General features: G+C 40.7%; 1 protein-coding gene across 7 annotated transcripts in view; it reads right to left on the reverse strand.

Annotated features, from left to right (window-relative positions):
- Positions 1-6,703: 6,703 nt before the first annotated feature.
- The window catches only part of RNASEH2B (ribonuclease H2 subunit B), a 67,966-nt gene continuing 58,920 nt past the window's right edge, over positions 6,704-15,749 (reverse strand). For all 7 annotated transcript variants that reach the window (XM_054586296.1, XM_054586299.1, XM_054586297.1 and 4 more), the window contains 2 exons: positions 9,236-9,316; positions 6,704-7,129 (listed from right to left, as the gene is read on the reverse strand). In XM_054586296.1, the coding sequence (XP_054442271.1) occupies positions 7,031-7,129; positions 9,236-9,316 (180 nt within the window). In that variant the 3' untranslated portion in view covers positions 6,704-7,030. The remainder of the gene's footprint in view (positions 7,130-9,235; positions 9,317-15,749) is intronic.

The raw sequence follows: 15,749 nt of genomic DNA on the forward strand, positions 1-15,749 counted from the left end.
TGCCACAGCAGCCATCTGGCTCAAGCAGAACCCTCCTGAGAGGCAGCAGAGAGGACCCAATAGCCCAGCCCCCAGGAGGGACTCTGCCCCACCCTGTGGTGTCCAAGCCAGCCTGCTGAATGCAGTGTGGCTAGATTAACAGCTGAAGGAGACAACACAAAGAGCAGATTCCTGGAAGCCTCAAACAGACTGCCTAAGGTCTGACAGGGTCAACATCTGACATCGTCAGAGCAGATCCACAAAGAAAAAAAGTGGCCACCTACCATAGATGTTCAGGAAGGCCACACCATAAAGTCAGGAAATCAAGACAGATCAATTTAAGAAGCAGAAGCAAAAAAGAAGTGTCTCACAAATAATGGGAAGACAAAGAAACACCACTCCAGTCAAAAAGAAAGGAGAAATCCCCACAAAGAGAACTAAATGAAATAGAGGCAAGTAATCTATCAGACATTGAGTTCAAAACAATGGTTTTAGGGAAGCTCAGTGAGCTCAGTGAGCTCAGACAGAATTACAAAAAAAAAAAAAAAAAAAAAAAAACTACAGGGAAACTACAAAGAACTTACTGCAAAAATATCAGCATGAAAAAGGACATAGAAACTATCAGTAAGAGACAAGAGGAAATGAAGAATACAATTTATGAATTGAAGAACATAGTACAAGGGATCTAAAGCAGGCTAGATGAAGCAGAGAAACAAAATCAACGAACTGGAGGGTAAGATTAAAAAAGCTCCCAGAAAGAGAAAATGAAAAAAGGCTCAAAAAGAATGAAGAGATGTTTAGGGAAATGCAGGACAACCTGAAAAGTAGTAATATCTGTATAATAGGGATACCAGAAGGAGAAGAGGATGAGGAAGGTATAGAGAACCTGTTTGAAAAAGTCACACAATTCCAGGAAGCACACAGAGTCCCATTCAAGAGGAACCCAATGAGGCCCACTCCAAGATGCATCATCATTAAAATGGTAAATATCAAGGACAAAAAGAGAATCCTAAAGGAAGCAAGGGACAAAGAGACAGTAACATATAAGGGAGCCCCATTATGGCTAGCTGCTGACTTCTCAACAAAAACACTACAAGCCAGAAGGGAATTGCAAGAACTATTCCAAGGGATGAAAGCAAAGGCCTGAAACCAAGACTGTTCTACCCAGCAAGGCTCTCAATTAAAATGGAAGGTGTAATGAGGAGTTTCTCAGACAAAAGAAGGCCAGAAGAATACACTTCTACCATACCAGCATTGCAAGATATGTTAAAGGGACTACTTCAAGAAGATTAAAAAGAAGAGTTTATGAATACTCAGTTCCTCTCACAGTCACCGATACTTGATATTGCCAATATTTTTAATACTTATTAATCTGATTGTCACAATGATGTTATCTTACTTTATTTGTTGAAACTAAAACTGTTTTTGTGTATGTCTTGCCTATTTCTATTAGTTTTAAAAAGCTTAAATGACTTTTTGGTATTCTTCATCCACTTTTTGATTAAATGTTTGTAGAATTTTTCCCTACCAAAAATACAAAATAATGATAAACCCTTTTTCAGATATGTTGCAAATCCTTTCCTATTTTATTACTTGTTCTTTTTATTATATGTATATTACTACATAGTCTTAAGTGTTTAATAAGTCCTATAGTCAATATTTTACTTCATAGTTTCTCGGTCTGAATATTTTACTTCAGGGTAAGAAAAATATTATTTTGTATTTTCTCCCAAAACTCCTTAAACTTTACATATTGAATTTTAAATCACCTGAATATTTTTTGTCTAATGTGTGAAACAGGGTTCTATATTTGTTTCAAGTAATAGTGGTCCATGCACCTTATCTGTTGAATAAGCCTTATTTTCCCCCTCGATTTGAAATATCAATTTAATCATATATTATTGTTGGACAGATACATACATTTGTTTCTACTATGCTCATTTTATTGCATTGATCTACTTAATTATCTGTGCTGGTATCATGTTTTTTTAATTGCTGAGATTTTATAATGGATTTAAACTTTTTAATATTTTATAATGGATTTTGATAACAAAATAAGTAAAAAAATCTGCACTTAAAAAAAAGGAACTCTTCCTTTTTGCAACAACATGAATGGAACTGGAGAATACTGTGCTACGTGAAATAAGCCAGTTGTGAAAAACAAATACCATATGATCTCACCTATAAGCAGAATCTATTCAACAAAATAAACTAACGAACAAAATAAACCACAGGCATGGAAACATGGAGCAGACTGAAAGTGACCATAGGGGATGGGGAAAGAGGACAATGGTAGAAAGGAGAAGGTACTAAACAAAGAACATGTATGAATAACCCATGTACATACACAACAGAGTAGGAACTGACTGTGGGAGCAGGGTGCAGGGTGGGATAGGTGGAGGGAAAAGGGGGAAAAATTGAGACAACTGTAATAGAATAAATATGATTTAAAAAAATGGTCACCTCCCTAGAGATAACATCTAGGCCTCATTTGTATTTCAGTTCAAGGCCTAGAAAAGCAGCAAAACCAGGTGGGATAATCAGAACTAACTGACCAATCACTGGAGACCATGGCCTTGAAAGGGCTCACAATGGTGAATATTCTACTGAAACCCTCCCCTGAGATCTACCCTAAGATTCCTGCCTGCAAGAGATAACATCCTCAAGACCAAGGATCCAGTACTGTGTTACCCTCTGGGGAACAGCCTGGACTATTCCATTTCCCTTCTTCTACCCCACCCCACTTCTTCACCCACAGGCCTAAGTCTTCTAAACTCTACAGGTCCCCACGACACTTGCAATTAGGTGAGCAATGGACAGTGGCAGCTGGTCCCAGGTAATCCCCTGAACCTGTCTCCAAAGCCCCCTTTTCTCTGACTTCCCAGTGAGCTAAGGGCACCCAGCATAGGCTCTTCTATTGCTTCTTCTATGCAAAGCCCTTCCTGTTTTGTTGTGCCCGGCTTTAATAAATGTACTCTTGTCACCTGGACTTGTGTTGTGAAGTCTTTCCTACAAAGTCAAGAACCAACACCTTACCAACAGGCCCTGCGTATACCTACTCAGATGCAGGCTCTGGTCCAGTAACATAAGTATAACACTGGAAGATTGTGGAAGAAAAGGGGCCACATATTAACCAGACCAACTCAGGGGAGGCCAGCAAGGCAGCCTTACAAAAACTTAAGAGACCTGAAGTAACCACAAAAGATGGTCTAAAATTAAAACTGTATTTTACAATGTATAATGAGCTTCTGTGTATACTACACACCCGTTTTTGGCCCAAACTTTCAGGAAGAAAATCTTATTCCAGTTATTTATTTATTTATTGAAACAAAACTGATTATTGTATTCCAGGGTATTATTTTGCATTCGGATATCACTATTGCTTTCTAGAATTACACTTTTAATACATAAGCGTAAATAAAAGAATTTTAAACATTTATATACAGAATTGTAATGCGGTGTAGCCAGGACCCCCGGGGGTATTTGTGATGGGGTCCTGAGATTGGGGTGTCCAAGAAAAATATGTTCTCCCCACACCAGGGCGGACATCATGGGTGATGGGAGCCTTGAGCAGGGCCATTGAGTCACTTTACATGTCAATAACAGGATAGTTTCATTCCTCATATGCAAAGAGGGTTATTGTGCAAATCACCAAGGCTAATCAGGAAGGTTTGAAAGACTTAATGCAGAATGTAACTGGGAGAGGAAGGAGAGACAGGGGCCTGTAGGAGAGACAAAGAGACACGGACTCAGGAACAGTGTGAAGACCACGTGGGAAGAAAGAGGGGAGAAAGGACTCTTGCTAGTGCACCATGAGAATGTGCCACATGGGTATGGATTAAGAGCTGGAGATCGTGGCAAAGCAGCGGATGGTGCTGAAAACTGCGAGAGGCCTGCCTAGCTGAGCCCTGGACTTCTGTTCTTTTTCTTCTGAAGGATGGTATCCCTGACAGGCCTGACTGGCCTGGTTGGGCAAAGTGGGGAAGGCAGGACTGTGTGTGTGCTGGTGGTTGTTTTAAGGGGATTCTGAGATTTAGGAGCGACATTTAGCCATTAATTAAACCTGTATAACTTTTGCATAAATAGTTCCTTTCCTTTTCACCAAATTCTGCCATTCAGAGTCATAATTCCAAGGGCGGCGGGCAAAGGACCCACAACCGAGGGACCCCAGGGAAGGGGAGGTTGTTGTTTCAGTAATAGCATCTGGGCAATGCTCCCCCATGGGTCCATTTGTTCGGTAACAGAATTAGTACTACCCATGGATAATGCACATCCTTATTTTTCCCTCAAAAATTCACACAAAAAAGTGCACATTATAAATGGCAAAATAGGGTATTAACTAAAAGCAGTTCATGATGGGTAGTCCTGTCCTAGGTCAGTGTTTTTCCCTAACAAAGGTCAATCTTTACCTTAACTGAGCCTGTCTACTGTCTTTTTGCATCTATGATAATACACCTTTGGAGTATCAAAGCAACTTCTCTTTTTCCCAAACCCCTTTGGGCACACCCTGAGACCACCAATCCCATCACTGTTATTGTTATGTTCATTGTTGACTGTTAACTATCCCTTACGCACCTGCACCTACGTAAAAAAAATGTCTATCATTTTACCTTTTATCCAACCCTAGAGATATCCCCCACTTAGCTTTCTCCTGCCTCCCTAATCTATCAACAATGGACTTCTTACAACCCTCTTATGGATCCTTCCTTTGATTCTAATGCATACAATAAGGTGCTAAACTGCCATCCAACTGAGCATTTCTCAATCTGATGAGATATCGCTTCCCGGCCGTTGTCGTCAGTTTGGCTCAATTAACTCACCAAAAATTCTCTATAGGTTTGAATGTTTATGTTGGCAAGATACTTTTAGAGTCAATCAGAAAAATTCTGGCACTCCAACAATTTAATACAGGGGTGTAAACAGATAATTCTATGAGATGATAAATGATCAGTAAACATGAAAAAACATTTACTGTTGTTATCATTAATTGTTGGGAAATGCCCGGCCTGGTTTGAGGACTGTAACCCAGCCAACAAGCTGGAGGGCCCCAAGGCTGGAAATATCCAGGAGGCCCTGGGAAAGCAGGTTCCCGAGGAAACTTGGCCTGTCCTCCCCTGGCAGGGGCGTAGTCCCTGCCTCTCTGCTTTATCATGGATGATCAATGGCCAGAGACGGGTAAGTTACCTCGTGCTGAGGTATACGACCTGAGACAGGTATTGGCCAATATTGGCAGCAGACCAGAAATTGGGGGACACAGAGAAGGGGCAAAAAGGCCCCTGCACCTCTCGGCTTAGCTTGGACATGGCCGGAGTCCTCATTGTAGCTGAGAAGCAGTGTCCTTAACCCTTGGTGGCTGGGTTAGGCTTGGCTCAACCTTCCTGCCTGGCTCAGGCTTGAAACAGTGCAGGAGAAACAGCCTTAATTCAGATCTGGCGGGTCCTGGGGTAATCAGGCCTAAAGGTAAATTCTTTGGAGTGTGCTCTGTTCCTCCCTCAAATCTCTGGTCACCTCATGCTGCAAAGGACCTTTATTTACATCCCTTACCTTGTTAAGACATTTGCTTTATTTACACATTTTACCCTATATCTTTAAGGTGCCTTTAAGTCTACTTTCCTCGTATCTATAGTCTCTATTGTTGATTCTAGCCTCCTCTTGGACCCATGTAAATCAGTGTACTCCTGTCACTTGTCTTGTTAAAAGCATCATATATTCACTGTGAAACTTACCATACTGATGTAATGAGATAACGTTTGCATTCCTGTTACATACCCCACTGATAAGATTTTCAATAAAAGCCTTGGCACAAAGGACAATGGGGCCTTCCCCATTAGGGGGATGTGCCACGGCCTTCTCTAGTAAGAGGGAAGTGCCCCCGTCTGCTCTCCTGGCAAACAGAGAAGTGTTTGAGATGTTTTGTGTTTGTCCCCCTCATCCGTGACAACCCGGGACGGGCTCTGCAGGTTTTAGAGCCCTGCTCCCACTTTAGCTGGCCCCAGACGGTTTCCCTCAAGTTTCAGGGAGCGCTATGCTCTCTGCGGCACTCCCCTGTGGCTGCGTGCCCCCTATAGCCGCTGTGCAGTGCGACAATTAATCAGAAAATATGAATTAAAACTACAATAAAATGCTTTTTCCCACTTATTTGAAAACACAACACTTAAAATGAACATAGTGGCATTTACTAAGAATTCACGCTACCATTTGTTAGAGTGCAAGATATTATAAACTTTCTGTGAAATATATTCCAATAAATATATATTTGGAGAATTTAGTTATGAACCAGAAAGCCTACATCTAAAGATCCGTTCTAAGAAAAGAATAAAAGATGTGGACAAATATTTATATATAATCTGATTCTTCAAATAATGAATACTTGAAAATAATCTAACCCAAAACAGGGTCATGGTTATTAAATAATATCCAAATAATTAAAAATTATTGTCATTAAAAAAGTATATTGTCTGGATAAATGCTCACAAAATGATGTTGTCAAGAAAAAAAAGGTTATAAAATTATAATTCTTTTTAAAAATTATAAAATGCACATTATCTCTGGATAATGAAAAGTTGGGAGACTACAATTTTTATTATACTTTTCTCTATTTCCTACAAAACATCTATTCATAAAAAAGAAAAAAAACTGAAGTCAAAACTCTCTCAGCATATTGAAAACCATATTGCTATAGTTACCATTTGGTTGCACAAAATAACACGCATACACTCACATATTGTCACATGTCAGTTTATTGAGGAAATTGAGATGCTAGAGGTTAATTCTAGTCACTTGATTACTTTTCAGTATGTCAAAGATGACTCCAAAGTCCACAAGTCATTTAGTTACACAATTACTTTCCCATATTTTGTTTAGGAACATAAAATTCAAGTATAACAAAATGTTCAAGTGAATCTAAAAACTGCCTTCCCCACCCTCCCCAAAGAGTAGTGACTGAGGGTCAGAAAGTACGGTGATATGGAGGAAGGACAAAACTATAACATGTAAAAGACAAATATTTTTGCTGGATTTCATTTTCAAAGTTCCAAATCTTTCCAATTTTTTAAAAAAGTTTTGCCCCAAAAAAGGAATCAATGCTTTTCATTCCAGTCTTGTCAACTTTAGCCAAAGCCTTTTGAGCTGCAGTCATTTTGCTATTTTTCTGTTAATGAAAATAAGAGAAAATTTGTTTCAAATGCAACATTTATAAATCACACATGCAAATCAAACCAGACCATGCAAGTCTCAAAAGTTCTTTAAGGGAGGTAAACATTTGCTAACATGCTTCATTAGGGAGTGATTATTTAAAAAAAGTTCTGATTTCTATTCAGAATTCAGACCTAAGAGACAAAAATATGTTAAAAGAGGGAGGAGACAAATTGCTGCCTTCTAAGAAAGGATATTTTACAAACAAGGGTTTACTTTAGGGGGAAATAATCCTGGAGTGTACATTAAGTGCTATAACACAAACAATGGAACTGACACAGCCAGCAATTGTCAGAGGGAGGAATTACAGCCTCATGCATGATGAATAATTCACAGTGACAGTCTCTGAGGTAAGTCATCCCCTGCATTTAACTGACATCTTGGTCCAGCCCCTTACCTTAATGGTGCTGTGCCCAAGGAGATATAATGGGCAGTTAGAAGGGTGTGGCAGAATTACTTCTCACAGAGAAACTCAAAAGTGCCCCTGCTTACAGAAACCATAGAGATAACTAGCTATTTAGTCACATCTCTAGTTGGATTATCTCCTGATATCACATGCCCAGATAAATTACATATAGATTAAAGAATGAAATGTATTTAAAAACTTTGAACTATAAGGGGAGTAAATGTTGTTAAAATCTAAGTGGAAATTAAATCATCTTGGGATGTGCAAGGTCCTTCTAAGCATAAAAATGAGAAAATCGAGAAAAGAACAAATTCTATAATCCTCAGAAAAACTTAAAACAATGTATCAAATGAAAAGTTTAAACAAAATTGGAAAATTCTTTGTGGCTTGTATGTCATGAAAAGTGTTAACAGCCCTAGCTGGTGTGATTCAGTGGATTGAACTCTGACCTGCGAACCAAATGGTCACCGGTTTGATTCCCAGTGTAGGGCACATGCTTGGGTTGCAGGCCAGGTCTCCAGCAGGTGGTGCATAAAATGTAACCACACACTAATGTTCCTCTCCCTCTCTTTCTCCCTCTCTTTCCCTCTCTAGAAATAAAAAAAACTTTTTTTAAAAAAGAAAAGTGTTAATATCCTTATTTTAAAATGAGCTCTTACAAATCAACAAGAAAAACATTACTATCCCAATATAAAAACAGGAGATATGAACGGAGAATTTGCCAAAATGCAAATGGCTGATAAGCATTTGAAAAACAACTAACTGCAGTTAAAGGAATGTAGCCTAATTACACAGGCAAACATTTTGAAGAATAAATAATACTAAAGTTGTCAAAGATGTAAGATTAATACTCACTAAGAATAATGGTTGAGAGTATACATTTCTTCTACATTTCTGGAAAGCATTTTATATGTACATATCAATAATTATGGAAGGAGATCATGTTTTCTAAGCTTTTACTCTTAATTCTAAATTCTGTCTAATGAAATAATCAGAGATGCAGACTATAAATGTGTATCATTTCATAAAAACAAAAGTTAAGCTGTGTCAAAAATAAGGGAATGATTCAATAAATTATATTTCATATGGTGAAATAACATGAATGAATACAATAAAAAGTTAATATATTTTCAAAGAATGTTCAATGACATATGAACATTTTCACAATATAGTGATGAAAAGGGCAGAACCACACACACACCCGCACACACACACACATCCACCAATGCCAATTTAAAAACAGATATAAATTTATAATGCATGTATAAGATAAAACTTAGTAAGAAATGTTACAAAATTATTTGTTGGAGTGATTAGTAAATTGTGGGGTTATTAACAATTATAATTTCTGGGAAGCTTCTGGGCCACAAAGTTGGAAAAACATTACCCGTGGCAGCTCCCTCCCTCTGTCCCAAACTATCACTCTGAACATAGACAAAGTTTAAGCACACTCTTGCTAAGTATATTGCTTTTCTTTGATTCCTAAAGGCTTCCTAGAGTGACATTTTCACTGTCATTCACAATTTGTCACAAGTTAATAATTCTTCATGGTTAAAACTGTAAAATTACAATCAAGCATGCAATCATTTTTGTATGTCCCCAGGCAACACACCCACTGAGTCTTAAGAGCATGCCACTACATCTGGACACACGTACCTTTTCAGTCTTCAAATCTTTAGTATTAAACTTAGTGTAATCTTCTTTTGCTTCTATAGGTTCATCTGATAACTTTACTTTCTGCAATGTTAGAGCAGTAAAGCAGTATAAACGTCAACTTGACATATCAATCCATTAGAAAGAACCAATATGAAATCTGGACCTACAATGAGTCCAAATGAAGCAGCTGACCCTGCAGAGCACTTATTTTTTACAAGTTCCTTTACATTTTGCTGATTTTCTAGGGAACTAAGCCACACAGCCCTTTGAGGCAAGTCCCACCCCCAGCCTCTCGGCAGTCTAGTAGTACTGAAAACATACTTTGCATGCACAGGGACAGTGACTGCTGACTTTTAGGACAGTTTAAAGGGGTCAATGTAGGGGAAAAAAAGCAAAGATGAGAATTTCCTTTCAGGGGGCCAGCTGTCCAGCCAGAACCTCCTCTTCATTCACCTTATGGGCAAGTGTAATGTCCATTTAGGAATAGCACTTATTATTGTCTTTGTATAGCTTCATGTTGTTATATCCTTTCAATTCAATAATCTCATTTCATCCACATAAGAACAACTTTGCAAAAGCAAGCAGGCAGCAGGAAAAGGAAGGACAGAGATGTTAAGCAAATAACTTAAGGCCGCCTAGGAGAAGATTTAGAGAGAGATATCAATTTTTGTACAAACACTCTTTCTATTAGGCCCAATACAACTAAGTTAACCTTTACTTCATATTTTCACCTTTCACATAAGCATTTTGCATCCATGTACGTGGGAATCTTGTCAAGAAGTAGACTTAACCTCAATATTCCCATTAGAGAAGGAACTGTGCCACGTTTATGATGTAAAAGGCACAGAGCAGGGCAGATATAAATAGAGCACTGACTACACACTGATCCCAACTGGAATTTTGCAGATTTTCAAGCTCTTTGTGGATACCAGAGTGACAAGACCCAATATGAAGTTACCCTGGGAAACAGAGATTTGTTCCCAGCTTCAACTCTCCATACCCAAGCTTTTGCCAAACAAAAAACTGGTAGAGTTGGTACTAAAAAGATGCCACAGCACATGTATAACAAGAGATAAAACAACATGTCTTGAAATTCTTCACTGAACAAACAGAAGGGAAACTGGGGCTATATCACATAATGGGGAAAACCTCTTGGCCACAGAGCAACCTCCAGCAAATCAGTCTTCAAAAGAAAAAGACTACTTTATCATGTATGAACTATGTACCAGCAAAATGAATTTAGGTGAACAACCAACTTTCTTAAGACCACATGTTTCTACTAAAATTAAGAAAAGTGCTTAGATGATACATATTTTTTACTAGGAAAGTATCTTCAACAGGGAGAGGAGAACTCAAAGGCAATGATGAAGACTGTAATAGTTTCACACTGCAAAACGCTTTAAGTTATGGGGATAGTTGCCTTCCTCCTGTGGAAAAATGCTCTAATACAGGTGTCACAGTAAAAACATAGGCATAGTCACTTTTCACTGAGAAGTAAAATTAAAAAATGTTAATGACAAGAGCTTAAGAAAAAAGATGTTACTTATAAATATTAAACATTTAATAAGATGACTGACCAGTTCAAGTGCTTTACTGGCTCACTATCAAACAAGAGACCAATTATAAAGTACTTGCAAAAAAGAAAATGATTGTAGTTGCTTCTGTACATAACTAGGCTTTATGTTATTTCAAGCCTGCTGTTTGGATATGTTGGAAGAAAAACATAATTGTTCGGTGGAGAGAAGATGGCGGAGGAGTGAATGGGAGTCACGCTGATCTCCTCCCAAAACCAAACTGGAACTGCAACTAAATAATGGAGTAATCACCTGGAAAGCAGTGGAGCGATAGTGGGAGAGGAGCCTCGGTGCCGCGGACAGTGGATTCTACTCTCACACATCCCAACGGGTGAGAATTGTGGTGGAGGCTCGAGAGGGTGGGCTGGGTGCGCACGGGCACTGGCACCAGAGGGACATTGAAACGGCCAGTTAGTGTCCCCCCGAGAAGAACGGGGTCTGAATCATAAACAGGAACCCCTAAACTACAGCAGCTAAAGCCGAGAAAATACAGACAAAACGCAACCCCAAAAAGCTTAGGGGTGCTCTCTGCCACAGACAGGTGGCTGGGGATGCAAAAAGACATTTAAAGGGCAAACGCAAAAGTTGCAGCGGCAGCCACCCTCCTTGATCGCTGGGTAGAGGCGGCAGCAGGGTGGGCTGGTGCCTGGGAAAAGACTGGTGAGGAAAACTTTGTGAAGAGAACTGACACGGCGGCCGGTGGAGCCCAGGTGATGGCGCGCCTCCCACTCTGCAGATACCATCTCGCTCTGGCATAAGGGAATCAATCAACCTGCCTTTTGTGCGCTCCGCACACAGCTTGTATGCGTGTGAGCTACGGGGCTGAGTGCAGACTGGCTGGGAGAGCCTTGAGGAGAGACTGGAGACGGAGGTGTTGGGGAAAGAACTGGAAGAGGAACTGGGGAGTCCCGACTCCCTCCCCGTTCTGTAGTCTCCACTGTGGGCTGGAAAGGCGCGACCCCAAAGAGGCAGAAGCGGGGCACGCATGAAACAGACTGCCTGCGATTGAAATGCAGTCCGCACAGGGGGTGGATCCTTGGCCAAAGGGGTCACAGAACTGCCCAGAGACCCCTGAGGAGAGACTAGAAACGGAGGCGTTGGGGAAAGAACGTGAGGAGTAACCGGGGAGTCCGACTCCTTCTCCTTGTCGTAGTCTCCATTGCACGGGAAGAGGCCACATCCCCAAAGAGCCAATTGCTGAAAAGCACACACAGACACCCCCAATACCCCTAGAGCAGTCGCGCACACTTGCGCCAAGTCACCCGCGAGGGCTGGCGAGCGTGTGTGTGACCCGCGCGGACTGGCCAACGCTTGCACCACGCGGACTGGCGAACGCTTGCACCGGCTGGCAAGGCCTCCCACAGACAGGCACCGATAAGGCCTGCGAGGGAGTGCAGAGAGCAGCAAGGGCAGGCGTAAATTGACCTCCCGCCCGTGATTGCGGAGCAGCCCACAAAAATAGTAGAGCTGCCCAGAATGCCCAGAGGAGAGACCAGAGACAGGATTAACCAGAGAGTCCTAGAGCTGACTTCCTCCCATTTCCGTATTCCCCAATTGGCGAAGGCAAGCAACGCACCCAAAGAGCCAAAAGTGGGGACTCTATGCAATAGAAGACCCTAAACTGACCAGTGCTGGGGAGCTGGCAGGCCAGCGGGGCCAGATGAGTACGAGAAGTCGAGAATAAGCCCCCTGGTCTGGGGCAAGCACATGCGAGCCCAGGGAGGCGGGGGACCCTGCCGCGCTGGGAGCACACTCAAGGACCCCACGTGAGAGTGCAGAGAGATCCCAAAAAATAGCCCAGCCCTGACCGAAGGGGTCACAGAGCTGCTCCAAGCAGGAGTCAGACACAGGCATTAGACTCCTGAAAGGCTCAAACAAACAACCCAAGGACCTATAGGGTCAACAACTGAACCTTACTGTTTCTGGCAGGCCCAGAAAGAAAAGTAAAGACAAAAATACTTAACAGACTCTCACAAAAATGGGAAGAAAAAGAAGTTCCCCCCAAATGAGTGGAAAAGGAGACTGCCCACAGACAGAGCTAAATGAAATAGAGGCAAGGGAACTATCAGATACTGAATTCAAAACAATGGTTCTAAGGAAGCTCAATGAGCTTAGCCAGCTCAAAGAGAACTATGAGAAACTGCAGAGAAACTATCAGGATCTTACAGCAAACTATATCAGCCTGGAAAAGGACATAGAAACTATCAAGAAGACACAAGAGGATATGAAGAATACCGTTTCTGAATTGAAGAACACAGTAGAAGGAATTCAAAGCAGGTTGGATGAAGCCGGGGATCGAATCAGTGAGATGTAGGAGAAGGTAGAAAGAAGCTCCCAGAAAGAACAAGAAATGGAAAAAAGACTCACAAAGAATGAAGAGGCATTTAGGGAAATGCAGGACAACCTAAAATGCAAAAATATCCGTATAATAGGGGTACCAGAAGGAGAAGAAGAGGAGCAAGGGATAGAGAATATCCTCGAAAAAGTAATGATGGAAAATTTCCCTAATTTGAGGAGAGAAAGGCTCTCATGGATCCAGGTGGCACAGAGGACCCCACTCAAGAGGGACCCAAGGAAGTCCACTCCAAGACACATCATCATTAAAATGGCAAATGTCAAAGACAAAGAGAGAATCCTCAAGGCAGCAAGGGAGAAGGAGAAAGTAACATACAAGGGGGCCCCAATACGCCTAGGAGCTGACTTCTCAACAGAAACACTACAAGCCAGAAGGGAATGGCAACAAATATTCCAAGCCATGAAAAGCAAGGGCCTACAGCCAAGGCTGCTCTACCCAGCTAGGCTCTCCATTAAAATAGAAGCGGAAATACGGAGTTTCCCAGACAAGAGAAGACTAAAAGAATACATCTCTACCAAACCAGCACTCCAAGATATGCTAAGGGGACTGGTTTAAGCAGATGAAGGAAAAAAATGAGACAGAGAGGAACACAAGTACAAAGAGAAAAGATGAGTAACTTTCTATCAATAATATCTCTCAATGTGAATGGACTAAATGCCCCAATCAAAAGACACAGGGTAGCTGAATGGATAAGAAAACATGACCCACACATATGCTGCCTACAAGAGACCCACCTCAGAGCAAGAGACCTACACAGATTGAAAGTAAAGGGATGGAAAAACCTATTCCAAGCAAATGGGCATGAGAAAAAGGCCAGGATTGCCATACTTCTAACAGACAAAGTAGATTTCAAGCAAAGGCCATAAAGAGAGACCCAGAGGGGCACTTTATACTAGTTAAAGGAAGAATCTATCAAGAAGACATCAACATTGTAAACTTATATGCTCCCAATATAGGAGCCCCCAAGTTTATAAGGAAATTGTTGGATGACTTCAAAAAAGATATAGACAGCAACACACTGATAGTAGGGGATTTTCAACACCCCACTGTCAAAAATGGACAGATCTTCCAAACAAAACATTAATAAACATATTATGGCACTGAATGACACACTGAATCAAAGAGACTTAACTGACATTATAGAACCTTACATCCCAAAGAAGAAAAATACACATACTTTTCAAATGCTCATGGCAGTTTTTCAAGGATAGACCCCATGATAGGACACAAAGCAAGCCTCAGCAAATTCAGGAAAACTGAAATACTACCAAACTTTTTCTCGGACCACAAGGCCTTGAAACTGGAAGTCAACCTCAAAGAGAAACTTCAAAAGCTTGCAAACTCATGGAGACTGAACAGTACACTATTAAACAATGAATCGGTCAATAATGAGATAAGAGAAGAAATCAAAAAATTTCTAGAAACAAATAAAAACGAAGAGACAATGGTCCGAAACCTATCGGACACAGCAAAGGCGGTCCTGAGAGGGAAGTTCATAGCAATACAGGCTTACCTAAATATGATAGAAACTTTTCAAATAAAAGACCTAACACTACAACTTCAAGAACTGCAGAAACAACAACAAATAAATCCCAGAGCAAGGAGAGGGAAGGAAATAGTCATGATTAGAGCAGAACTGAATGACATAGAGACAAAAAGAACAATTCAGAGGATCAACCAATCCAGAAGCTGGTTCTTTGAAAAGATAAATTGACAAGCCTTTAAGCAGACTCATCAAGAAAAAAAGGGAGAGGACCGAAATTAATAATATCAGAAATGAAAGAGGAGAAATAACAACTGATACCACAGAAATACAAAGGATCATCAGAAACTATTATGAACAATTATATGCCAAGAAATTTGAAAATCTTGATGAAATGGACAAATTTTTAGAAAAGTATAATCTTCCAACACTGAAGGAGGAAGAAACAGAAAGCTTGAACAGACCGATAACAGTTGGGGAAATTGAAGCAGTCATCAAGAAACTCCTGGCACACCAAAGCCCAGGGCCGGATGGTTTCCCAGGAGAATTATACAAAAAATTTAAGGAAGAGCTAACCCCTGTCCTTCTCAGACTATTCCAAAAAATCCAAGAGGAGGGAAGACTCCCAGACTCCTTCTAAGAGGCCAGCATCACCCTGATCCCAAAACCAGATAAAGACCCTACAAAGAAAGAAAACTACAGGCCAATTTCGCTGATGAACATAGATGCTAAAATCCTCAACAAAATATTGACAAACCACATCCAGCAATACATTCAAAAGATTATCCACCACGATCAAGTGGGATTCATCCCAGGGATGCAGGGGTGGTTCAATATACGCAAATCAGTAAACGTGATACATCGCATAAACAAAAGAAAAGACAAAAACCACATGATCATCTCGATAGATGCAGAAAAAGCATTCGAATAAGGTGCAGCACACATTTATGATCAAAACACTCAGCAAAATGGGAATCAATGGGGCATTCCTCAACATAGTAAAGGCCATACATGAAAAACCTACAGCCAATATCATACTCAACGGGCAAAAACTGAAAGCTTTCCCAGTAAGATCGGGAACAAGACAAGGATGTCCGCTCT

Source organism: Pteronotus mesoamericanus, unplaced genomic scaffold (genome assembly GCF_021234165.1).
Source record: "Pteronotus mesoamericanus isolate MK-2021 breed Mesoamerican mustached bat unplaced genomic scaffold, CSHL_Meso_final contig_94, whole genome shotgun sequence".
Lineage (NCBI taxonomy): Eukaryota > Metazoa > Chordata > Mammalia > Chiroptera > Mormoopidae > Pteronotus > Pteronotus mesoamericanus.